The 24,890-nt window shown below is 47.4% G+C and overlaps 1 protein-coding gene across 3 annotated transcripts in view; it reads left to right on the forward strand.

Moving 5' to 3' along the window:
* LOC115074849 (spatacsin-like) overlaps positions 1–24,890 on the forward strand; it is a 161,758-nt gene that overhangs the window by 105,942 nt on the left and 30,926 nt on the right. For all 3 annotated transcript variants that reach the window (XM_029574773.1, XM_029574771.1, XM_029574772.1), the window contains exons 28-34: positions 1,209–1,377; positions 3,117–3,331; positions 13,234–13,954; positions 14,546–14,691; positions 16,107–16,305; positions 18,199–18,336; positions 24,129–24,262. In XM_029574773.1, the coding sequence (XP_029430633.1) occupies positions 1,209–1,377; positions 3,117–3,331; positions 13,234–13,954; positions 14,546–14,691; positions 16,107–16,305; positions 18,199–18,336; positions 24,129–24,262 (1,722 nt within the window). The remainder of the gene's footprint in view (positions 1–1,208; positions 1,378–3,116; positions 3,332–13,233; positions 13,955–14,545; positions 14,692–16,106; positions 16,306–18,198; positions 18,337–24,128; positions 24,263–24,890) is intronic.

Raw genomic sequence — 24,890 nt, forward strand, 5'->3', positions numbered from 1 at the left:
AGCTGTTCCTCTAGTTGACTCTAGTAACATTGCAGCTTCGCACCATCCCTTCCTTGCCAAAGGTAGTCTCAGGGTTTCACCTGAACCAGTCCATTTCCTTACCGTCCCTAGAGAGACGCAAGGACTCGGAAGACTACCGCTTCCTACACAACTTAAACATCAGTAGGCTGTTAGTATATTATCTAGAATGTACAGAACCAGTGCACAAGATGGATCACTTGTTTGTTCTTCACGATGGAAGGAAACAAGGTGAAGCAGCTTCGCGATCTACCTTAGCTCGCTGGATCAAGGAAGTGATCACGGGAGCTTATGTAGAGGCAGGGAAGCCTTTACCCCTTCAGGTTAAAGCTCATTCCAATAGGGCCTAGGCAGTATCCTGGACGCAAGCTAAGCTACTGTCTCCCGTCGACATCTGCTGAGCAGCAACGTGGTCTTCCTTGCACACCTTCTCCAGGTTCTATCGCCTGGATGTCCAAGCCCGAGATGATGCTAACCAGACCATGTTCAGCCTCCCGCCTCGTTTGGGAGTAGCTTTTGTACACACATCCTTAGTCCATCTGGCTACACTTTAGGAAATGAGAAGTTACCTGATAATTTTGTTTTCCTTAGTGTAGACGGATGGATTCAGCATCCTGCCCGTGGCTGCCCATGAACAGTGACAAGGAATCGCACATGAATCTCGATCCCAAAGAGGTTATGGGTAAGCCATCACCCTATCCCTAGATCTGGGCATCTGTAATATTGCTGGGATTCAGCGTTTGTTTGGTTGAGTACAGTTACGGTCACCAGTTTGTTTGTTTTTTTTTGGGGGGGGGTAAAATTCTTTATCAAATTTCAAAAATATACAAACTTATTCAACAGTTTGCAATCAAGAAAAACATGGATTGGTAATTATCATGTCAATTATTGGAAAAAAAATATCATTTTACACCTGCTACAGGTAAGCAACTCTGCTTTATGTGATCTCTGTTGCAGCCTCTTGCTGGCAGAAGTGGTTCTGTTTATTCTGCAGTGATGCTTTTGATAAACTTTACCTCCTGGGAGAGCCTCTCTCTGCATCTGTAATCTGAGCCCAGATGGCCAGGTGCTTGTTCCTCGATAGCCCTCTCTATAAGTGGATCATGGGTGCTACAAGGTCAACTTTTAAACTGGTGCTGAATTGTCTGTCGCAGAGGCTCCTGGCTGAGCAGACTGTTTTGATTTTGCAGCTGAAGCGAGCAGGTGAGGGAGGAAGTTCTTCTGTGCTACCGGTGCCGTGGCTGGAGTCCCATGCTGTATTCCTCCTGGAGCTGATGCTGCAGCAGTGTCGCACACATTATGAGTTGGGAAAGCTTCTGCATCTCTTTGCAGACTCGGAGGACATTCTGATATCTACGGGTAATGTGCTAGTCTTTCTCTCTTGTGATTCTTGACTGGTAATGATGGTGTTCCCTCTGGGGATTTGTGCAGCAGTAGGCTGGATGTCACATCTTCCATAAGTTTGCGTTCCCAATAAGCAATTCTGCATGGTAGTTCATCCAGCCCTTACACAGGGCTACATCAGGCACCCTATCAATTTTAGGGGATCTGATGACCATAACTAGAATACTGAATGTGGCCTTGCTTGTACATTTAGTAGCTGGAAGATAGCTTCAGCTGTATTGGTTTAGGCAGGTGTAACCAGGCAGGTATGGTGGTTCCTGGACATCTCCTACCATAACATTTGTCAGTATCAGGTTGGGTCTTGTCTTACTGTGAGTTGGACTAAATGTTTTTGGAGTAGATGTAATCTGTTATTTTATAACATTTGTAATTATATGTTTTGTGTATTAATTTTATTTGTGTTTTACTTGTTGTCTTCCAAGCTTCTGTACATTGCTTAGGCTTTTAGATAAGCAACTAAGAACTGTAAATAAAGTAATGGCGTAAGAAAAAGCTCTTGCAGTGACTGCAGCATTCCTCTGCCCTGCTTTAGATGACGTTGCCTTGTCATGGCAGCCTGTAGATATCGGACCTCTCTCAGGTTTCCTCAGCTGCTCCTTGCTCACTTGGTATCTCAGTAATCCTCTCCTTTATGAAATGAGTCCCCATCCAGTCCTGACTGATTGATGAACATTTGATGATAGGCCTTTTCCACATTAGTTTGGTGACTGTACTCTTCCGCCAGGGGGGCTTCTCGCTCAGTTTTTCTTAATGGAAGGAAGGCCTAAGCGATGTCCTTGTGTGTGTCTGTGTGTGTGTCTGTGTGTCTGTGTGTGTGTGTGTGTGTCTGTGTGTGTGTGTGTGTCTGTGTGTGTGTGTGTGTCTTTCTGTGTGTCTGTGTGTGTGTGTCTGTATGTCTTTGTCTGTGTGTGTGTCTGTGTCTGGGTCTGTGTGTGTCTGTGTCTGGGTCTGTGTGTGTCTGTGTGTGTGTCTGTGTCTGGGTCTGTGTGTGTCTGTGTGTGTCTCTGTCTCTGTGTGTGTGTGTGTCTCTCTCTGTGTGTCTGTGTGTGTGTGTCCCCCTAGGAATTTTTGTGTTGAGGAGTCTGCGAGGGAGGGGCACAGAAGAGCCAGATCCTTCTCCTTTAACGTTTTATAAAAGACCTGAACCCTGATGCTTGGGAGGGGACATCATGTGGGACTTAGCTGCAACCAGGCCTGGAAAAATCTTTGGCAGCAGCTAAAATTCTTGAGAAGTGTCGGGATGGAAAGCTCTCTAGTGTTTTTTGGTTTTTTTTTTTAAATTTCAATTTTGGGGGTTTTTTTTCGCTTTCTCTTCCTTCTGCAGCCCCACTGCTGCTCTTGACCTGGTCCTGTTTTCTGATGCTCAGCTTGTTCTCTTCTGGCGCTGTCCAAACTACGATTTCTTGCTCTAGATGTGGCCCTAGCACTGCTGCTTCCCACTCCGGCAATCTGATCCCTTTTTTCAGACGCTGACTGATGAACTTTTCCAGCCTAGCCCAGCACAGGGGCTGGCGCTGCATCTTTCTCCAGCAGGCATCAGACACAGCAGCCCAGGCAAGCTGGCGCCTGGCATTTTTCCAGCCCTGGCTGCAGCTATGCAGAAAGAGCCTGATAATCCCTCAGAACATTTTGTGTGTTTCACAGACAGAAGGAGCTTTCCTCTGTGACTCTCTCTCTCTCTCTCCTTGGAACAGGTCCTGATGTAAGGAAGCTTTGTGCGCTGAGTCAGATTTTGGAGGGCACATGGGTGTCCATCGACCGCACAATCCTGCTGCACTACAGCCCAGACATGCTGCAGCAGGAGTGCAGCCGTGTCATTCAGCAACTACAGGAGAGAGGGGCTTTCCTGCAGGCCAGGAAGGTGGCAGAGCTGGCTCAGTTGCCTGTGGACAACCTATTAATCCAAGAGGTATAGGAGAACGGATGTCATGTTAGTCATGTAGCTACATACTGTCTGCCTATATGTGCTGCATCTCAGCAGCTGCTGTAATCTGACAGCTTCAGCAGTGCATGAATACCTATAAGAACCCCTGCCAAAAGTAGCTTTGTATGGGAGTGATGGAGAGCAGAGTTCAAGTTGAAGCAGGGCTTAAACATAACTGTTATACCCCAGGGGGGCGGAGCCTGTGTGTGGGAGCAGGGCTTAGAGTGAGTGTTGAACCCCAGGGGGGCGGAGCCTGTGTGTGGGAGCAAGGCTTAGAGTGAGTGTTGAACCCCAGGGGGGTGGAGCCTGTGTGTGGGAGCAGGGTTTAGAGTGAGTGTTGAACCCCAGGGGGGTGGAGCCTGTGTGTGGGAGCAGGGTTTAGAGTGAGTATTGTACCCCAGGGATCAGGGCCTGGGAGTGGGAGCAGGGCTTAGAGTGAGTGTTGAATCCCAGGGGTCAGGGCCTGTGTGTGGGAGCAGGGCTTAGAGTGAGTGTTGAACCCCAGGGGGGTGGAGCCTGTGTGTGGGAGCAGGGCTTAGAGTGAGTGTTGGATCCCAGGGGTCAGGGCCTGTGGGTGGGAGCAGGGCTTAGAGTGAGTGTTGAATCCCAGGGGTCAGGGCCTGTGTGTGGGAGCAGGGCTTAGAGTGAGTGTTGAACCCCAGGGGGGTGGAGCCTGTGTGTGGGAGCAGGGCTTAGAGTGAGTGTTGAACCCCAGGGGGGTGGAGCCTGTGTGTGGGAGCAGGGCTTAGAGTGAGTGTTGAATCCCAGGGGTCAGGGCCTGTGGGTGGGAGCAGGGCTTAGAGTGAGTGTTGAACCCCAGGGGGGTGGAGCCTGTGTGTGGGAGCAGGGCTTAGAGTGAGTGTTGGATCCCAGGGGTCAGGGCCTGGGAGTGGGAGCAGGGCTTAGATTGAGTGTTGAATCCCAGGGGTCAGGGCCTGTGGGTGGGAGCAGGGCTTAGAGTGACCATTGTCTCTGAAAAGCAGGGATATTGAGGGGCATAGCCTGTATTTAAACAGTTGTATGCAGAAACAGAATATGATGAGCACAAGAGGACTGAAAGGTAGCAAATCAGTGTGATAAGCCACTGAAGAGAGACAGAGGGTTCCCTGTACGTACCCGCATCACTCCAGACTCCTGGGTTTTGGCCCCCCCCCCAGCAGATGGAGACAGAAGTTTAACAAACAAACTCCGCCTTATCTACGCTGGTGCCACCTACAGTCTGGCAGTCGTCTTCTGTCTCCAGCAGGTGGAGGAGGTGCCAAACCTACAGTCTGTGTGGGGCCTAGCCTAGGGTTTTAGATAGGGTTAGGCAGGTCAGGGTCTCCCGCCTCCCAGGGGGTTGTGAGGTCCTGAGGGGACCATCCTCCCTGGTTACAGAGGCTGTTCGGGGTTGAGGACCCATTTTCCAACCCACGCAGACACTGGGGGTGATACCGGGGAGCCCGGCTCACTCCCCCCAGTGGGTTCAGGACCCGAGGCGGCTGGACAGTTAATTGATCGTGGGGGGGGGGGGGGATTTCGGCACCATTTCGCCATGTTTTCGGGGGGTAGGTGCTGATTTTTGGTTGCCTGTCCGACCATGTTGCGTCCGGCTGCATGTCGGGCCTGCGGCGCGGCGCGAGCGCACCTATCTCGGGACGGTCTGTGTGCCTCGTGTGTCTTCGGGGGTGAGGGTGCCTCCGCGCCTCCGAAACGGGTGGTCTTCTGGGTGCAGACTCCTATGGGAGCTTTTGGGGAGCTGCCTGCTGCGATCCCTGGCCCGTTCCCGGAGAGTGGGAACTCTCCGAGGAAGCAGTGGCACTTCTATTCAGTCGGTGGGGGTCTCCCCACCTGGACCTGATGGCCACTCTAATGAACGCCTAAGCTCCGTGATTCTTCAGCCACAGAAGAGAGCACAGCGCGGAGGGAGTGGATGCCTTAGTCCTTCCCTAGCCTCAGCATATTCTTCTCTACGTGTTTCCACCATGGCCCCTGGTGGGAAAGGTAATTTGAAGAGAGTCACTACGGTCCATCATAGGATAGAGCCCAATCACGGAACACTTTTGTCAAAGTTTCTAGAACTTTGACTGGCCCCTACTGGGCATGCCTAGCATGCCACTAAACCTGCAGCCAGCAGGGGTCCCCCCTTCAGTCTTCTTTTTTCCACTCAGCAGTAGCCACGCAGTTAAGGAGCTCCACAGTGATACCTGACAGGTATTTTCCTCACGGAATTAGTACAACTTTTCTTACCCCATAGGGGTCCCTCCATTTTTTTCAAGCCGCAGTACTACAGTAAGTTTTCTACCAGTTTTCGGTCGATTCCCGTCGAGTTTGGCCCTCGCGGCCTATTGGCCGTCGACCGTACCGTGACTCAAATTTTTCATGGCCATGGCGTCGGGGTTCCGTCGGTGCCTGGACTGCAATCGCATCATGTCCATTACAGACCCTCATAAGGTCTGTGTAATGTGTCTCGGATGTGAGCACGATGTCCTGACCTGCACCAAATGTGCCCTAATGACACCAAAAGGTCGCAAGGCCAGAATGGGGAAGATGGAACTTCTCTTCCGTGCTCAAACCCCGATGCTGTCTATTGCATCGACGTCGTCAGAACCAGCCCTGTCAACTTCGCGCCAGTATCAACAACCAACCAGTGACCATCCGGCATCGACGACTTCTCAGCCTTCAACCACCTCTATTCCCCCTTAGGACCAAGGGGATCTCAGAGAGAAACATCGCCACCGACATCGGAAGTCTCGGACCATCGAGGGAGCGAAATCATCGACCTCGCCATCGAAGAAACCCCGTCCATAGAAACATAGAAATGACGGCAGAAGAAGACCAAACGGCCCATCAAGTCTGCCCAGCAAGCTTCACACATTTTTTCTCTCATACTTATCAGTTTCTCTTAGCTCTTGGTTCTATTTCCCTTCCACCCCCACCATCAATGTAGAGAGCAGTGATGGAGCTGCATCCAAGTGAAACATCTAGCTTGATTAGTCAGGGGCAGTAGGGGTAGTAACCGCCACAATAAGCAAGCTACACCCATGATTATCTGTTGTACCCAGACTATGATATACAGCCCTTATTGGTTGTTTTTTCTTCTCCCCTGCCGTTGAAGCAGGGAGCTATGCTGGATATGCGTGAAGTATCAGTCTTTCTCCCATGCCGTTGAAGCAGAGAGCCATGCTGGATATGCATTGAAAGTGAAGTATCAGGCACATTTGGTTTGGGGTAGTAACCGCCGTAACAAGCCAGCTACTCCCCACTTTGTGATTGCGAATCCTTTTTTCTTCTCCGCTGCCGTGGAAGCTATGCTGGAAATGCGTGAAGCATCAGTTTTTTTTTTTCCCCTGCTGTTGAAGCAGAGAGCTATGCTGGAAATGCGTGATGTATCAGTCTTTCTCCCATGCTGCTGAAGCAGAGAGCCATGCTGGATATGCAACATGGTTTCAGAAAGAATTTTAGTACCGAAACATTACTGCTTTCACTAATACTACGAGGATTTGACTATGGAAATCAATACTTACTTATTTTACTGGATTTATCAGCCACGTTTGATATGTTAAACCACAATATTTTAATACAAAGATTGAGTGAGATAGGACTGTCTGAGAATGCACTTTCATGGTTTAAATTGTTTTGTATCCAACAGATTTTATCAGGTACAAATTAATAATAAACGATCAGACAAAATAGAGCTATCAACTGGAGTTCAAGGATCTGCTTTGTCAGCTACACTTTTTAATATTTATATTTTACCGCTCTGTCATTTTTAATCTGGTCTTGGGATTTTATATTTTATATTTGCTGTTCCCTGTATGTACCAGGATCAGTCCAGACTGTGGGTTATGTCCCCCTTCCAGAAGATGGAGTCAGAGCAAAAACTGAGAGGGCGGTCCCTGATAACTGGTGCGCCCTCTGTAAACCTTCAGTATTTCTCTGACTCCAGTCCAGAAAAGGCAACGACCTTTTCGGCGACTGGGTCACCGAGGCAACCCTCACCCGAAAGGGGATCGGGAGCCGCGACTCCACCTTTTAACGGTGGTCCCTCCGGCTATGCCTCTGCCTCCTACTTCTGTTCCAGAGCCGGGGCTGCTTGCTCCAGGTCTCCGAGAAGAACTGGACCGGCTGGTTCAGGAGGCCATCGACAAGGCGATGCATCGACTCCAAGTTCCTCCAACACTGGTTCCGATCATGGAACCGACCACTGACCCAGTTCCGGCAGCGTTGGCACCGCTGCTCTTGAGGATGGAAGCGCTCATTGCCGCTTTTCCACCGATGGATCCTGGGTCACCGATGGCTCCGGTGCCCTCTCCGCTTACCTTGTCATTGGGAGGAGAAACACCGTTCCGCATCCCTCCATCTGGAGTCCTACCGATGCCTCAGCTATCGATGCTGATACGGCCATCGATGCCTGCACCGGTGCCTTCGATACCTTCATCAGTGCCTCCAATTATTCCTTCTATTTCTTCAGAGCCTAAACCAGGACCTTCAGGGATTCCACTGTCCCATCCCCCTCGGGCTCCTAGAGAACAGGTGCTGATCCCTACGATATCTGGACTGATGATTCTTCACAGGACACCGATGACCTACCTTCACCACCTTCTCCTACTGAAAGCAGAAAGTGTTCTCCTCTAGAGGACCTTTCCTTCATGAATTTTGTGAAGGAGATGTCTGAATTGGTTCCCTTCCAATTACAGACTGAACAAGATGACAGGCATCAAATGATGGAGCTGTTGCAATTCCTGGATGCTCCCAAGGAAATAACCTCCATCCCTATTCACCAAGTCCTTCTGGTTCTCCTCAAAAAGAACTGGGAACACCCTGGCTCTGTTGCCCCAGTCAACAGAAAGGTTGACACCACTTATTTGGTACAATCAACCCCAGGTTTTCAAAAACCTCAATTGGATCACCAAACTGTGGTTGTAGAATATGCCCAAAAGAGGGCAAAGAGATCAAAACCCCATACTTCTTTTCCCCCAGGCAAAGAGCAAAAATTTCTAGATGCCATTGGTCGCCGGGTCTTCCAGGGCTCAATGCTCATCTCCCAGATCGCCTCTTATCAGCTCTATGTGACCCAATATAACAGGGTCTTATTTAAGCAGATACCAGACTTGACAGACTCCCTGCCTCAGCAATTTCAAGATCAGCGCCAAACCCTAGTAATCAAGGCTTTTGAGGCAGGCAAGCATGAGATAAGATCATCTTACGATATCTTTGACACTGCTACAGGGTATTTGCAGCTGCTATCTCGGCAAGATGGGCCTGGCTCAAGTCTTCGGACCTTTTCCCTGAAGTGCAAGACAGATTATCCGACCTGCCCTGTGTAGGAGATAATCTGTTCGGCGAGCAGATTCAACAATCTGTGGCGGAACTCAAGGACTATCATGAGACCCTGAGACAGCTCTCTCTGATGCCTTCTGAGTACTCCTCAAAACAGCCTTTCCGGAAAGAAACTAAGAAGTCCTTCCATTTGAAGAAATCCTACCCGCCACTGGCTAGAACTCGCTCTACGTGATCATTTCAAAAAACCCAGTCTCGTCAGATACGAAAACAAAAGCCACAAGCAGCTCCTCAGCTGGGCCCTGCTTCCGGTTTTTGACTCCTGCAATAGAGAGCAGCAACCAGCTTCCACTGCCTCACATACCAGTGGGAGGTTGATTGTGCCATTTCAACAACAGGTGGCACTCAATCACCTCAGACCAGTGGGTCTTAGCGATAATCGCTCAAGGTTATCTCAACTTTCTCTCCATCCCACCGGACTCCCCATCTCTACCGACGTGGAGAACATCCAATCACTCCATCTTTCTGGAACAGGAGGTCTCCCTCCTTCTCTAGTCCAAGGCAGTAGAACCAGTACCCTACTCTTAGCACGGCCTAGGGTTCTATTCCCGGTACTTCCTAATCCCCCAAAAATCGGGAGGCATTCGTCCAGTTCTGGATCTACGTGCCCTCAACAAGTACCTCCATCGAGAAAAGTTCAAAATGGTAACCTTGGGTTCTCTTCTTCCTCTTCTACAAAGAGGAGACTGGCTCTGCTCTCTAGACCTCCAAGACGCATACACTCATATTGCGATAACTCCATCTCATTGCAAATACCTGAGATTTCTGTTAGGCCCCAAGCACTATCGGTACCGAGTGCTTCCATTCGGCCTCGCATCTGCACCATGAGTCTTCACAAAATGTCTCGTAGTAGTTGCAGCCTTCCTCAGGACTCAAGGTGTTCACGTCTACCCCTATCTAGACGATTGGTTGATCAGGGCTTCCACTCAGCAAACTGCTCTGTCATCCCTACATCTTACCTTACACACTCTGATTTCGCTAAGATTTCTCGTCAACTACGACAAATCCTACTTAGTCCCATCTCAAACCTTATCATTCATAGGGGCAGACTTGGACACCTTGCAGGCAAAAGCTTTTCTACCTCGACAACGAGCTCTCACTCTCGTCTCTCTCGCACACCAGCTGCAGTCTCAGCGCTACACGACTGCACGCCGCTTTCTCATCCTACTGGGACACATGGCATCCTTAGTTCAGGTCACCCCAATGGCCCGCCTAGCCATGAGAGTCATGCAGTGGACTCTACGGTCACAATGGACTCAATGCATTCAGCCCCTGTCGACCATTGTCCACGTCACCGACTCACTCCATCAGTCTCTTGCCCGGTGGACAAATCAGATCAATCTCCTCCAAGGCTTACCTTTCCAGGCTCCAGACCCTCAAATAACTCTCACCACTGATGCTTCCAACCTCGGCTGGGGAGCCTATGTGGCCAATCTGCAGACACAAGGAACTTGGTCTCCAGAGGAAACAAACACCAAATCAATTTCCTGGAGCTTCGTGCAATCAGATATGCTCTGAGTATTTCAGGATCGCCTCTCCAGTCAAGTTGTCCTGATTCAGACGGACAACCAGGTGGCCATGTGGTACATCAACAAACAGGGAGGCATGGGCTCCTACCCCCTGTGTCAGGAAGCTGCGCAGATATGGGCGGAGGCCCCCTCCCACTCAATGTACCTCAGGGCCATCTACTTGCCGGGAGTGGACAATGTGTTGGCAGACAAGCTAAGTCGCACCTTTCAACCTCACGAGTGGTCTCTCAACCCCTCAATAGCGGATTCTATCTTCCAACAATAGGGTTACCCTCAAATAGACCTCTTTGCGTCACCTCAAAACCACAAAGTAGAGAACTTCTGCTCTCTCACTCGCAGCCAACACTATCAGCCAAGAGATGTGTTCTCCCTCTCATAGACAAATCGGTCTCCTATGTGCATTCCCTCCACTTCCACTTCTCTCAAAGACTCTTGTGACGTTACGTCAGGACAAGGGAACCAATCTTCAAGTCTTGTCCCTGACGGCTTGGATGTTGAAAGGTTAATCCTTCAGCCACTTAACCTTTCTGAATCAGTTTCCCTTGTCCTGATTGCTTCACGGAAGCCTTCCACGAGACAATCTTATTCTTACAAATGGAACAGGTTTCAGTCATGGTGCTCTTCTCAATCCCTTGACCCCTTTACCTGTCCAATCATGAAGTTTCTGGACTATCCCTGGCACTTCTCAGAGTCAGGTCTAAAAACTTCCCCCATCAGAATGTATGTCAGTGCGGTTGCTGCCTTCCATAAAGGTATCGGGGATGTTCCTATTTCAGTACAACCCCTTGTAACATGTTTTCTGAAGGGCTTGCTTCACCTCAAGCCTCCACTGCGTCCGCCGACCCCTTCTTGGGACCTCAACCTGGTTCTGGGTCGGCTCATGAAACCACCATTCGAGCCTCTCCAATCCTGTGAACTTCGCTATCTCACATGGAAAGTGATTTTTCTTTAGCGATCACATCAGCTCACAGAGTTAGTGAGTTACAGGCCCTAGTTACCTATCCGCCTTACACTAAACTGCTGCAGGACCGGGCAGTACTCCGCACTTACCCTAAATTCTTACCTAAGGTAGTATCGGAGTTTCACATTAATCAATCCATTATACTACCTACCTTCTTTCCCAGGCCCCATTCCAATCCAGGAGAACAGGCTCTGCATACCCTTGATTGTAAACATGCTCTAGCGTTCTACCTAGACCGTACAGCTGCCCACAGGAAGAGCACTCAATTGTTTCTCTTTCCATTCCATCAAATTGGGGCAGCCTGTAGGTAAGCAGACTCTCTCCTCCTGGTTAGTGGACTGCATATCTTTTTGCTATCAGCAAGCGGGCATTCCTTTCCAAGACCGTGTTAAGGCACACCCTGTGAGGGCCATGGTGACTTCAGTAGCACACCTACGATCGGTGCCGCTTCCTGACATTTGCAGGGCTGGTTCCTGGAGTTCTCTCCACACCTTTGCAGCCCATTATTGCTTAGACAAGGCCAGAAGACAAGATTCCATCTTCGGCCAATCTGTCCTGCGTAACCTATTCACAACTTGACGTACTAACACCCTTCCGCCTGCCCGGTAGGTTCAGGATGCCCTCCGCCAAATTTCATCCCAGTCCTAGTACCTTGCACACTTGGGTACATTTGGTGCATACTCGGACATCCTCAGCCACCGGTACTCACCTATATGTGAGGACTACCATCCTGTTTGTCCTGTGAGAAAGCAAATATTGCTTACCTGTAACAGGTGTTCTCCCAGGACAGCAGGATGTTAGTCCTCACGAAACCCGCCTGCCGCCCCGCGGTGTTGGGTTTGTTACGTTTCTTATTTTATTTTTTGGCACTTCCTGTAGCTTTTTAAACAAGACTGAAGGGGGACCCCTGCTGGCTGCAGGGTTAGTGCCATGCTGGGCATGCCCAGTAGGGGCAGTCAAAGTTCTAGAAACTTTGACAGAAGGTTTCCGTGATTGGGCTCCATCCTGATGATGTCACCCATATGTGAGGACTAACATCCTGCTGTCCTAGGAGAACACCTGTTACAGGTAAGCAACTCTGCTATCTCAACTGAGGATTCCCGTGAGCTTCGCAAGGTTGATGTTAGGCGCATCCTCATTCACTATCTGGAGGCCACAAATGACTTTCGCTTGACGAATCATCTTTTTGTGCTTTGGAGTGGCCCAAAGAAGGGGGCCAAGGCTTCCAAACCCATCATTGCTCGCTGGCTGAAAGAGGCCATCGCCTCGGCATATATTGGTGCCGGCGGCAGCCTCTGGTGGGCATCAAGGCCCATTCCCTCCGAGCTGACATGGCCTCCTGGGTGGAGAGTCAATCCGTTTCGCCTCAGGAGATATGGCGAGCAGCCACCTGGACGTCTTTACATACCTTTTGGCAATCAGGTCATTCGAGCAGGGCTATCCGGGGCCCACCCTATGTAGGGAAGCTTGGGTACATCCCACTGTCTGGATTGATCCGGGTACGTACAGGGAAAAGAAAATTATTCCTTTCTTGCTAATTTTCGTTCCTGTGGTACCACGGATCAGTCCAGACGCCCACCCTAAGGATTTATGGGATTGGGATTGTCTCTCTGCTCAAATTGTTTTCCGTATACCACGTGTTTAGTGGCTGTTTCATGGTTCATTTTGCAAGTTTAGTTGCCTCTTAAAGCTTAGTACACACTGTACAGTTCAAGTTGAAAGGGTTTTATACCTTGATCCATCCAACTTGTCTCTTCAGGCTTTGATATTCTTAATACTGAAGGATGACAGAGGGTGCACTGGTTTATATGGGAGCACCCTTCGAAGTTTTCTCTGACTCCATCTGCTGGATGGGGGACATAACCCACTGTCTGGACTGCTCCGTGGTACTACAGGAACGAAAATTAGCAGGTAAGGAATCATTTTCTTTTCTTTTACTTGTTTATAAAAGTTCATTCCTGCCTGCTGTAGGGTTGATGCCTTGATAATTGGCGCTACTTGTGTTAACGCAATCCCTTTTTAAAAAGAATAAGCTAGGGTGGGCAGTAAAAGTTCTTGCTCTGCTTGTTTTGCAGATGCTTTGGGATCTGCAGATTTTGAAGACTGCTGGACACTGGAAGCGGAATCTGGCACGAGTGGAGTTCTGGAAGAAGTGCCATGAGAGCTTTACCCACAGCTGCGTCTCTGCAAAGGTGGCGTCTGGCTTCTTCCTGGCACAAGCCCATGATGTGCCAGGCTCCCCGGTAACACAGATGGATGCAGTTACAGAGAAGCACCTCCTGCTCACGCTGGCAGGCCACTGGCTGGCAGGAGACGACTCTGTGCTGCTCCAAGAGTTAGAAAACCTGGAGAGGGAGCTCTGGGTCTGCCGCATCACTCGGCAAACATTGCTGCAGGAGGATGATGCCCTAGGACCCAAAGTCTGGCATCTTTATGACAGTGTGGCTGAGCAGTTTACCTTTTCCAGACTGGCTGCACTGAATATGCGCCAGTACCTAAGCGTGGCTGATCTGCCGTGCCAAGACATGCTCCGAAGCCCGTTGGCAGAGCGAGAGCGGGACTCTCTGTCCTCATTGATTGGGCAGCTCCTGGACAAGTGCTGCGTCCATGAAGCAAGCCGAGTCTGTCGTTACTTCAGCTTCTATCACAAAGATCTCTCTCTGCTGCTGCACTGCAGAGCCCTGGCAGCTGGCACAATAAGCAGCAAGCAGCTTCCCCCAGACATGCAGGCAGTGCTCAGGAGCAGAGACTCGTCCGACGTGAGTGCAGGGGCCCGGAGAAGGAGACTTCACAGTGGTAAGAGATGCCTTGGCAGCTTGCTCTTCAGTGTCCGCTCTTTATATTTGATGAAAAAGATAAATGTCCATGTGAAACAGTTGAAAGCTGAGATGGCAGATCAGCTGATCCCCCACCTCGGGCTCCACATTAAAGGTGAGGGTCTGTAGCAGCCCTTACCATATTACCTAGAGGGTCCCTGCCCTCAGTGCTTCGTGTCCTGTTACCAGTCAGCAAAGCTAATGTTCAGCATGCTGAATACGCATTGAAATGGATGGCACGCCTTTTTCTGTGATTAATTTATCTGACTTCTCTACGTACATCATAAGAGCCGTGTCTGTCACAGCAGTTAATTAGAAAGATGCATTTTCAATAGTCTGCCAAAACGCAGCGAGACAGGTGGTTATGCCCAGAAAGCCCCCCAGTCCTTCACAGTAACCTCTAAGCCTACCAGTTGCAGACTTCAGAGCACTTACAGTGCTCAAGGCTTCCTTCTGCTATTCAGGCTGGCGCTGGGCACTGCTGAGCTCCCTGCGTATATCTGATTGCTGTGTGCAGAGGAAGAGATGATGAACCTTGGGCTGACTCTCAATCACAGCATTCTCTTTACAGCATCCAGCTTGGAAAGTTTCTCCTCCAATGTGACGGGCCATTCATCAGACGACCAGGTGCTGAGGGATCTGGAAATTCTTACAGATGAATGTTTCCATGGAAAGAATTACTGTCAGCAGGTGCTGTGTCTATACGAGCTGTCCCAGGTGTGCATTACAGGGGTAGGAGGATATAATCAGAGTGCTGTACATATACACGCGGTCCCAGGTGTGCATTACAGAGGAGGAAGGATATAACCAGAGTGCTGTACATATACACGCAGTCCCAGGTGTGCATTATAGGAGTAAGAGGATATAATCAGAGTGCTGTACATATACACGCGGTCCCAGGTGTGCATTACAGAGGAGGGAGGATATAACATGGGTCAGGTGAGCATTACAGGGGTAGGAGGATATAACCAGAGTGCTGTACATATACACGCGGTCCCAGGTGTGCATTACAGAGGAGGAAGGATATAACCAGAGTGCTGTACATATACACGCGGTCCCAGGTGTGCATTACAGAGGAGGAAGGATATAACCAGAGTGCTGTACATATACACGCTTTCCCAGGTGTGCATTACAGAGGAGGAAGGATATAACCAGAGTGCTGTACATATACACGCGGTCCCAGGTGTGCATTACAGAGGAGGGAGGATATAACATAGGTCAGGTGTGCATTATAGGGGTAGGAGGATATAACCAGAGTGCTGTACATATACACGCAGTCCCAGGTGTGCATTATAGGAGTAAGAGGATATAATCAGAGTGCTGTACATATACACGCAGTCCCAGGTGTGCATTACAGAGGAGGAAGGATATAACATGGGTCGGGTGTGCATTACAGAGGAGGGAGGATATAACCAGAGTGCTGTACATATACACGCGGTCCCAGGTGTGCATTACAGAGGAGGAAGGATATAACCAGAGTGCTGTACATATACACGCGGTCCCAGGTGTGCATTACAGAGGAGGGAGGATATAACATAGGTCAGGTGTGCATTACAGAGGAGGGAGGATATAACCAGAGTGCTGTACATATACACGCGGTCCCAGGTGTGCATTACAGAGGAGGAAGGATATAACCAGAGTGCTGTACATATACACGCAGTCCCAGGTGTGCATTATAGGAGTAAGAGGATATAACCAGAGTGCTGTACATATACACGCAGTCCCAGGTGTGCATTATAGAAGTAAGAGGATATAACCAGAGTGCTGTACATATACACGCAGTCCCAGGTGTGCATTATAGGAGTAAGAGGATATAACCAGAGTGCTGTACATATACACGCAGTCCCAGGTGTGCATTATAGAAGTAAGAGGATATAACCAGAGTGCTGTACATGTACACGCTTTCCCAGGTGTGCATTACAGAGGAGGGAGGATATAATATGGGTTGGGTGTGCATTACAGGGGTAGGAGGATATAACCAGAGTGCTGTACATATACACACTGTCCCAGGCATGTATTACAGGGATAGGAGGCGTTATGTGTGTGTATGTCCACTCTGACCCAAGTGCTGTGTCTGCTCTTGTGCTGGCTGTTTATTTGAGTTTATTCTCTTCATGTCTCTCTGTTTCTAGGAGTTACTCTGTTCCTACAGCGAGCTCTCTAGTCAGGATGCCAGGCAGGTGCTGGAAGCAATTCTATGCTCACAGCAGCCGCAGAGGTGTCAGAAGGCTCAGGGGTTCATCAGTACGCAGCACCTGGAGCCACAGGTTGTGGCAGAACTCATTACAGAATCCATTCTGCGGGAGTTAATGGAGGTGTGCGAAGGCACAGGTCAGTGTCACATTGCCACTACCAGGTGGCAGCTCAGTTCTTATAAAGAGAATGAGGAATGGAAAAACTCAGACTGCACCGTTTCTTGAGCTTGTGTCATTAACCTTTTGAAGACCATTGCTTAATGCTATTGAGCATCAGTGGTTGATAAACACATAGAACCAGAATTTATAACGTGCGCTCGCTGCCGTGCGCATGTTATAAAATCCAGGATAGACGCGCGCAGGGGGTGCACAGTTGTGCAACCTGCACACGCCGACCCGAGCAGCCTGCCTCTGTTTCCTCCAAGGCCGCACCGAAATCGGAGCGGCCTCGGAAGGAACTTTCCTTCCGCCCCCCCCCCCCCCCCCCGCACCTTCCCCTATCTAACCCACCCCCCCACCCCAGACCTTGAAGAAGTTACACCTGCCGGCTCTCCATCTCCCTGGTCCGGTGGCTGTTCCGGAGGCCTCTGTCCCGACCCCCAGCCCTAAGTAAACCCCCCCCCCCCAGACCTTTATTGAAGAAGTTACACCTGCCGGCTCTCCATCTCCCTGGTCTGGTGGCTGTTCCGGAGGCCTCTGTCCCGCCCCCCAGCCCTAAGTAAACCCCCCCCCCCCAGACCTTTATTGAAGAAGTTACACCTGCCGGCTCTCCATCTCCCTGGTCCGGTGGCTGTTCCGGAGGCCTCTGTCCTGCCCCCCAGCCCTAAGTAAACCCCCCCAAGACCTTTATTGAAGAAGTTACACCTGCCGGCTCTCCATCTCCCTGGCCCGGTGGCTGTTCCGGAGGCCTCTGTCCCGCCCCCGGAACAGCCCCCTGTGCGCGGAGCCTATGCAAGATAGGCTCCGCGCACAGGGGGAGGCAGGGGTAGGTTTTCGGGGGTTGCGCGCTTATCTTATGTGTGCAAACCCAATCTACCCCATAGTGAACATTTCATTCTGTGTCTCACAGACAGAAATTGTGTGCAATCAAGCAGGGAGTCAGAAGGCAGCCACCTGCTCCATAAGAAACAACGCCACCTCACCCCACCCACATAACTCCTTTCCATTTAAAAGAGATGACTTAATCACAGCTCTATCCAACGGACTAGACAACCTTGACTTAACTGATGCGAACTCTGCCATTATCTCATGGAATAACATCACTAAAGTCACATCAGACAAAATATGTCCTCTACAAACCAATGAAATAAGCCCATCTCAAAATACAAAAAAACCCATGGTACACACATAAACTAAAAGCATTGAAACACAACCTGAGAAACCAAGAAAGAAAATGGTGCAAAGAATCAACCATCACACAACTTAAAAAATACAGATTCTCACTTCTCTCTTACCGTGAAACCTTAAACAGAACCAAACACGACTTCTACGCCCAAAGAATACACAACCTGAAATTCAACGCACTCGCCCTCTTTGAAAAGTATCAACCCTCACTAAAACTTTACCCAACCCCATACCAGACGAAGATGCAAAATCCAAATGTGAAGACCTAGCTACATTCTTCCAGGACAAAATCACCAAACTCACTACTCGCTTCCCAACCACAACAACCCCCTCTAAAACTATCCCAATCAACTCCTACATCGAACTAAACAACTTTGAGCCTACTTCCTCCACCAAAATTGAATCCATACTTAAGAAAATGAGACCTTCCTTTCACAAACATGAAATCCAAACCTAGGGCTCAGAAGGAGCAGGGGGTCTGGAATGAGATTCTGATAAGAACCACTCAAACTAGAAGAAACGTCCTGTGGCAGAAGTGGAAAGGCCGCAGGCCAAGCTGCCCTCTCCCATGTTTCTGCCTGAGTCACTGGGACATGGGGCTACATTTCTCAGACTTATTTCAGCACTAAATAAAAAATTGGTATTTTCCATAAAATAATTTGCTTTCACTCTGCTTTTTGATCAGGTCACAAACAAGACTTTAACCCACTACGTGAAAAGCAGACTTTCCAGCAGCTGGCTAAACTGTGTGCAGATCCCACGCTGGTGGGCATTCAGGCAGTGGAGAAGTTGAGCTCTGTGCCCTATGGGGAACTTGCTTGCAGTAAGTAAAGAGACCAAAGTCATTTGTATGTAATGTGTGATACTTAGCTTGGAAGGTCCAAAAAAGCAAACCGGAAACCGGTCCAATATTGCGGTAGCAACCAAGAAAAAAGAACCGGTAAACACCACGGATTCTTGATTTTTTTATTGAGCATCAAAAAAGCCCAACTCAGGCCGAGTTTCGCTCGTAAGAGCTGCTTCAGGGGCTATTAAAAACACATATAAAACAATTATGAACAAATAAATACATTTAAAAACATGTAAAACATATGAAGCCATATATACAAACATAAAATGAAATGATAAAAATATGATAAATAATAAAATAAATAATAAAGACATACAGAATTGTAACCGTGTACTCAAAAACACAAAAAAAGGGACATCTTACATTCTCCTTGTATATTTGTGTGCATGAATTCGATCTAAGAAGATGTGTGATTGAATAATAAAATTATAAACCACCCAAAGGGAACAAAATTGAAATGGACAATGTATATCTAAAAAATATGAATAAATACCTATAGTGCAGGATGCACAGATAACTGCATCCAGTAGATGGACTTCACTGTATATGCTAAAAATCAAACATAGTGAAAGATGTATTAAGTGAGTATGACCAGAAGTAACCATTATATGCTCGAACCACATGCTAGGGGCGCAATAGGTTTTGCATAAAAATCTATTATTACAATAATATTGTGTGTATGTAGGACAAGGGAACAGTTTTAAGGCAAGGGAACAATTTTTAACACAAAATATAACAACATATGAAGAATAATTGCCACGGCATGGAAATGTCAAAAAGCTGAGAGGTAATTGAATACTCAGACATAGCGAACCTAACTAATGAAGCAAATTCATAACGCCAAATTACAACCTTGTGCATTTATGAAACAAGAGGATTATGATAAATAATGTAAAAAATGTTTATGGTGGCAAATTAAACACTTACCATTACTTAAAGTACATAAATGAAGGGTACAAGGAACGCCAGGGTAAACGGGACGAATGCACCGTGGCTCCATTAGTTAGGTCATGTCTGTCCATCTGTCTGTCAGTGACCCTCTTCACTATGCTATAACTGACTGAGAGATTTTGCTTAAACTTGGTGGCTTGCCAGTGGTCATTGGTCTCATCCTATCTGCTAAATTCAAAGTTTGTGTGATAAGTGGTTGTGACGTTATCTGGGGCTGTGTCTAGCAGTGTCTTGGGATCAGTACAATGTGTGACTCACACTTTGGGAAACAAAGAATGGGGGTAATAACCCCTGCCCATCGGTGCCATCTGACACAATGGTTTGTGATTGGGAAGCTGCAAACAAAATGGACCTAACGATGTGCTGAGGGAACAGAAAACAGCTTGAGAGGACAAAACAGGGCAAACATAAAGCAAAAGGTCACAGCAAGGAAAGGAACATTTTGCATTCTCTGAGAAAATAAAGATATTCAGAAAGTTAGAACAGACAATCATGGAAAGGGGAGATGCCAGATGGGCACACAGACAACCAACAATCGTGAAAACTCCCCCTGCATTAGGAGCACAAACACAGGTTCAGGAAGGCGTTTGAATGACTTCAGGGGTGGGAATACGGACAAGGCTCATACAAAAATGAAGCTTATGCTTTTCCGTTTGCATATAAAAGGGACGAATCCTCACACGCAAAACAGAAAGACACAGAATTGAAAAAAGGAAGGGTGGGGAGACGTAGTACAAGTTCCACTTAAGAAGTAGATCTGTACATAGTGGCATGAAACACTTACTTGCATGTTGCTGGTGAGATATAGAGATATATACATTGTAGTTATTTATTGCTTATACCTAGGCTCTTAGCGATGTACAACATTTTTATTTATTTATTATTTTTATATACCGACATTCGATCTCAATTGAGATATCACACCGGTTTACATTCAGGTACTGTATTATATACATAATTAAAAGGTATAAACAGTAAAACAAAAAAAAAGGTTAAGGAGGGGGCACAAAAACGGTCTGCTTTTCTGGGTACTTTCTCTGTTTTACCCCTTTCTACTCATTCTTTGTGCTGGGGACATTCTCTAAGCTTTACCCCTTTCTACTCATTCTTTGTGCTGGGGACATTCTCTAAGCTTTACCCCTTTCTACTCATTCTTTGTGCTGGGGTCATTCTCTAAGCTTTACCCCTTTCTACTCATTCTTTGTGCTGGGGACATTCTCTAAGCTTTACCCCCTTTCTACTCATTCTTTGTGCTGGGGACATTCTCTAAGCTTTACCCCTTTCTACTCATTCTTTGTGCTGGGGACATTCTCTAAGCTTTACCCCTTTCTACTCATTCTTTGTGCTGGGGACATTCTCTAAGCTTTACCCCTTTCTCCTCATTCTTTGTGCTGGGGTCATTCTCTAAGCTTTACCCCTTTCTACTCATTCTTTGTGCTGGGGACATTCTCTAAGCTTTACCCCTTTCTACTCATTCTTTGTGCTGGGGACATTCTCTAAGCTTTACCCCTTTCTACTCATTCTTTGTGCTGGGGACATTCTCTAAGCTTTACCCCTTTCTACTCATTCTTTGTGCTGGGGTCATTCTCTAAGCTTTACCCCTTTTCTTCTCATTCTTTGTGCTGGGGACATTCTCTAAGCTTTACCCCTTTCTACTCATTCTTTGTGCTGGGGACATTCTCTAAGCTTTACCCCTTTCTACTCATTCTTTGTGCTGGGGACATTCTCTAAGCTTTACCCCTTTCTACTCATTCTTTGTGCTGGGGACATTCTCTAAGCTTTACCCCTTTCTACTCATTCTTTGTGCTGGGGTCATTCTCTAAGCTTTACCCCTTTCTACTCATTCTTTGTGCTGGGGACATTCTCTAAGCTTTACCCCTTTCTACTCATTCTTTGTGCTGGGGACATTCTCTAAGCTTTACCCCTTTCTACTCATTCTTTGTGCTGGGGACATTCTCTAACCTTTACCCCTTTCTACTCATTCTTTGTGCTGGGGACATTCTCTAAGCTTTACCCCTTTCTACTCATTCTTTGTGCTGGGGACATTCTCTAAGCTTTACCCCTTTCTACTCATTCTTTGTGCTGGGGACATTCTCTAAGCTTTACCCCTTTCTACTCATTCTTTGTGCTGGGGTCATTCTCTAAGCTTTACCCCTTTCTACTCATTCTTTGTGCTGGGGACATTCTCTAAGCTTTACCCCTTTCTACTCATTCTTTGTGCTGGGGTCATTCTCTAAACTTTACCCCTTTCTACTCATTCTTTGTGCTGGGGTCATTCTCTAAGCTTTACCCCTTTCTACTCATTCTTTGTGCTGGGGACATTCTCTAAGCTTTACCCCTTTCTACTCATTCTTTGTGCTGGGGACATTCTCTAAGCTTTACCCCTTTCTACTCATTCTTTGTGCTGGGGACATTCTCTAAGCTTTACCCCTTTCTACTCATTCTTTGTGCTGGGGTCATTCTCTAAGCTTTACCCCTTTCTACTCATTCTTTGTGCTGGGGACATTCTCTAAGCTTTACCCCTTTCTACTCATTCTTTGTGCTGGGGACATTCTCTAAGCTTTACCCCTTTCTACTCATTCTTTGTGCTGGGGTCATTCTCTAAGCTTTACCCCTTTCTACTCATTCTTTGTGCTGGGGACATTCTCTAAGCTTTACCCCTTTCTACTCATTCTTTGTGCTGGGGTCATTCTCTAAGCTTTACCCCTTTCTACTCATTCTTTGTGTTGGGGTCATTCTCTAAGCTTTACCCCTTTCTACTCATTCTTTGTGCTGGGGACATTCTCTAAGCTTTACCCCTTTCTACTCATTCTTTGTGCTGGGGACATTCTCTAACCTTTACCCCTTTCTACTCATTCTTTGTGCTGGGGACATTCTCTAAGCTTTACCCCTTTCTACTCATTCTTTGTGCTGGGGTCATTCTCTAAGCTTTACCCCTTTCTACTCATTCTTTGTGCTGGGGTCATTCTCTAAGCTTTACCCCTTTCTACTCATTCTTTGTGCTGGGGTCATTCTCTAAGCTTTACCCCTTTCTACTCATTCTTTGTGCTGGGGTCATTCTCTAAGCTTTACCCCTTTCTACTCATTCTTTGTGCTGGGGACATTCTCTAAGCTTTACCCCTTTCTACTCATTCTTTGTGCTGGGGACATTCTCTAAGCTTTACCCCTTTCTACTCATTCTTTGTGCTGGGGACATTCTCTAAGCTTTACCCCTTTCTACTCATTCTTTGTGCTGGGGACATTCTCTAAGCTTTACCCCTTTCTACTCATTCTTTGTGCTGGGGACATTCTCTAAGCTTTACCCCTTTCTACTCATTCTTTGTGCTGGGGACATTCTCTAAGCTTTACCCCTTTCTACTCATTCTTTGTGCTGGGGACAGTCTCTACGTTTTACCCCTTTCTACTCATTCTTTGTGCTGGGGACAGTCTCTAAGCTTTATCCCTTTCTACTCATTCTTTGTGCTGGGGACAGTCTCTAAGCTTTACCCCTTTCTACTCATTCTTTGTGCTGGGGACATTCTCTAAGCTTTACCCCTTTCTACTCATTCTCTAACCTTTACCCCTTTCTACTCATTCTTTGTGCTGGGGACATTCTCTAAGCTTTACCCCTTTCTACTCATTCTCTAAGCTTTACCCCTTTCTACTCATTCTTTGTGCTGGGGACATTTTCTAAGCTTTACCCCTTTCTACTCATTCTTTGTGCTGGGGTCATTCTCTAAGCTTTACCCCTTTCTACTCATTCTTTGTGCTGGGGACATTCTCTAAGCTTTACCCCTTTCTACTCATTCTTTGTGCTGGGGACATTCTCTAAGCTTTACCCCTTTCTACTCATTCTTTGTGCTGGGGACATTCTCTAAGCTTTACCCCTTTCTACTCATTCTTTGTGCTGGGGACATTCTCTAAGCTTTACCCCTTTCTACTCATTCTTTGTGCTGGGGACATTCTCTAAGCTTTACCCCTTTCTACTCATTCTTTGTGCTGGGGACATTCTCTAAACTTTACCCCTTTCTACTCATTCTTTGTGCTGGGGTCATTCTCTAAGCTTTACCCCTTTCTACTCATTCTTTGTGCTGGGGACATTCTCTAAGCTTTACCCCTTTCTACTCATTCTTTGTGCTGGGGACATTCTCTAAGCTTTACCCCTTTCTACTCATTCTTTGTGCTGGGGTCATTCTCTAAGCTTTACCCCTTTCTACTCATTCTTTGTGCTGGGGACAGTCTCTAAGCTTTACCCCTTTCTACTCATTCTTTGTGCTGGGGACATTCTCTAAGCTTTTTACCCCTTTCTACTCATTCTTTGTGCTGGGGATATTCTCTAAGCTTTACCCCTTTCTACTCATTCTTTGTGCTGGGGACAGTCTCTAAGCTTTACCCCTTTCTACTCATTCTTTGTGCTGGGGACATTCTCTAAACTTTACCCCTTTCTACTCATTCTTTGTGCTGGGGTCATTCTCTAAGCTTTACCCCTTTCTACTCATTCTTTGTGCTGGGGACATTCTCTAAGCTTTACCCCTTTCTACTCATTCTTTGTGCTGGGGACATTCTCTAACCTTTACCCCTTTCTACTCATTCTTTTTTGCTGGGGTCATTCTCTAAGCTTTACCCCTTTCTACTCATTCTTTGTGCTGGGGACAGTCTCTAAGCTTTACCCCTTTCTACTCATTCTTTGTGCTGGGGACATTCTCTAAGCTTTTTACCCCTTTCTACTCATTCTTTGTGCTGGGGACATTCTCTAAGCTTTACCCCTTTCTACTCATTCTTTGTTCTGGGGACATTCTCTAAGCTTTACCCCTTTCTTCTCATTCTTTGTGCAGCTGTTGAGCTTCTGATTTTCGCCCACGATTGCTTCACATTGACCTGTCACCTGGAGGGCATTACCAGAGTTTTACAGGCATCACGACACTTGACCAATCAGCATCTAGCACCCAATGATGAGCACATGCTCATGGTAGGTCTCTTTCATCATGTGTGTATTTGCATGTTTTTCTGTATATATGAGAGATGACGCCTAAAGATCACTCAGAGCATGCATCTGTCACCCAGTTGTATATGTATGTACATAACTGCATATATGTGTATTGTCTGTACATGTCTGCATGTATTTATATTTCCATGTGTGCACACATTTCCATGTGTTTGTGTATGCATCTGTATTTGTGTATAGGTGCATGTTTGCATATGTACATATCTATGTGTCTGTGTTTGCATGCGTCTAGATACGTGTATGCATGTGCATGTCTGTGTGAGTCATGCCATAGTTTTTTTTATAGGAAATTGTTCCATCCTACCCTGTTTTTGCTGCTGGGAGTCTTATAGAGAGAGGCAGTGAGTGACTCCCTTCTTGTTACTATTCATGAGGATGTTATAAAGAGGGGCAACATGCGATTCCCGTCTTGTTGCTGTTCGTGAGAGTGTTGTAAGGAGGGGCAATGCATGACTCCTTCTTACTGTTCATGAGGATATTATAAAGAGGGGGTAGTGTGTGCCTCCGCCCCTGTTTCTCTTCGTGAGAGTGATATAATGAGGAGTAATGTGTAATGTCCTTCCTGTTACTGTTTGAGGGTATTGGAAGGTAA

This window comes from Rhinatrema bivittatum, chromosome 13 (assembly GCF_901001135.1).
Source record: "Rhinatrema bivittatum chromosome 13, aRhiBiv1.1, whole genome shotgun sequence".
Taxonomy (NCBI): Eukaryota; Metazoa; Chordata; class Amphibia; order Gymnophiona; family Rhinatrematidae; genus Rhinatrema; species Rhinatrema bivittatum.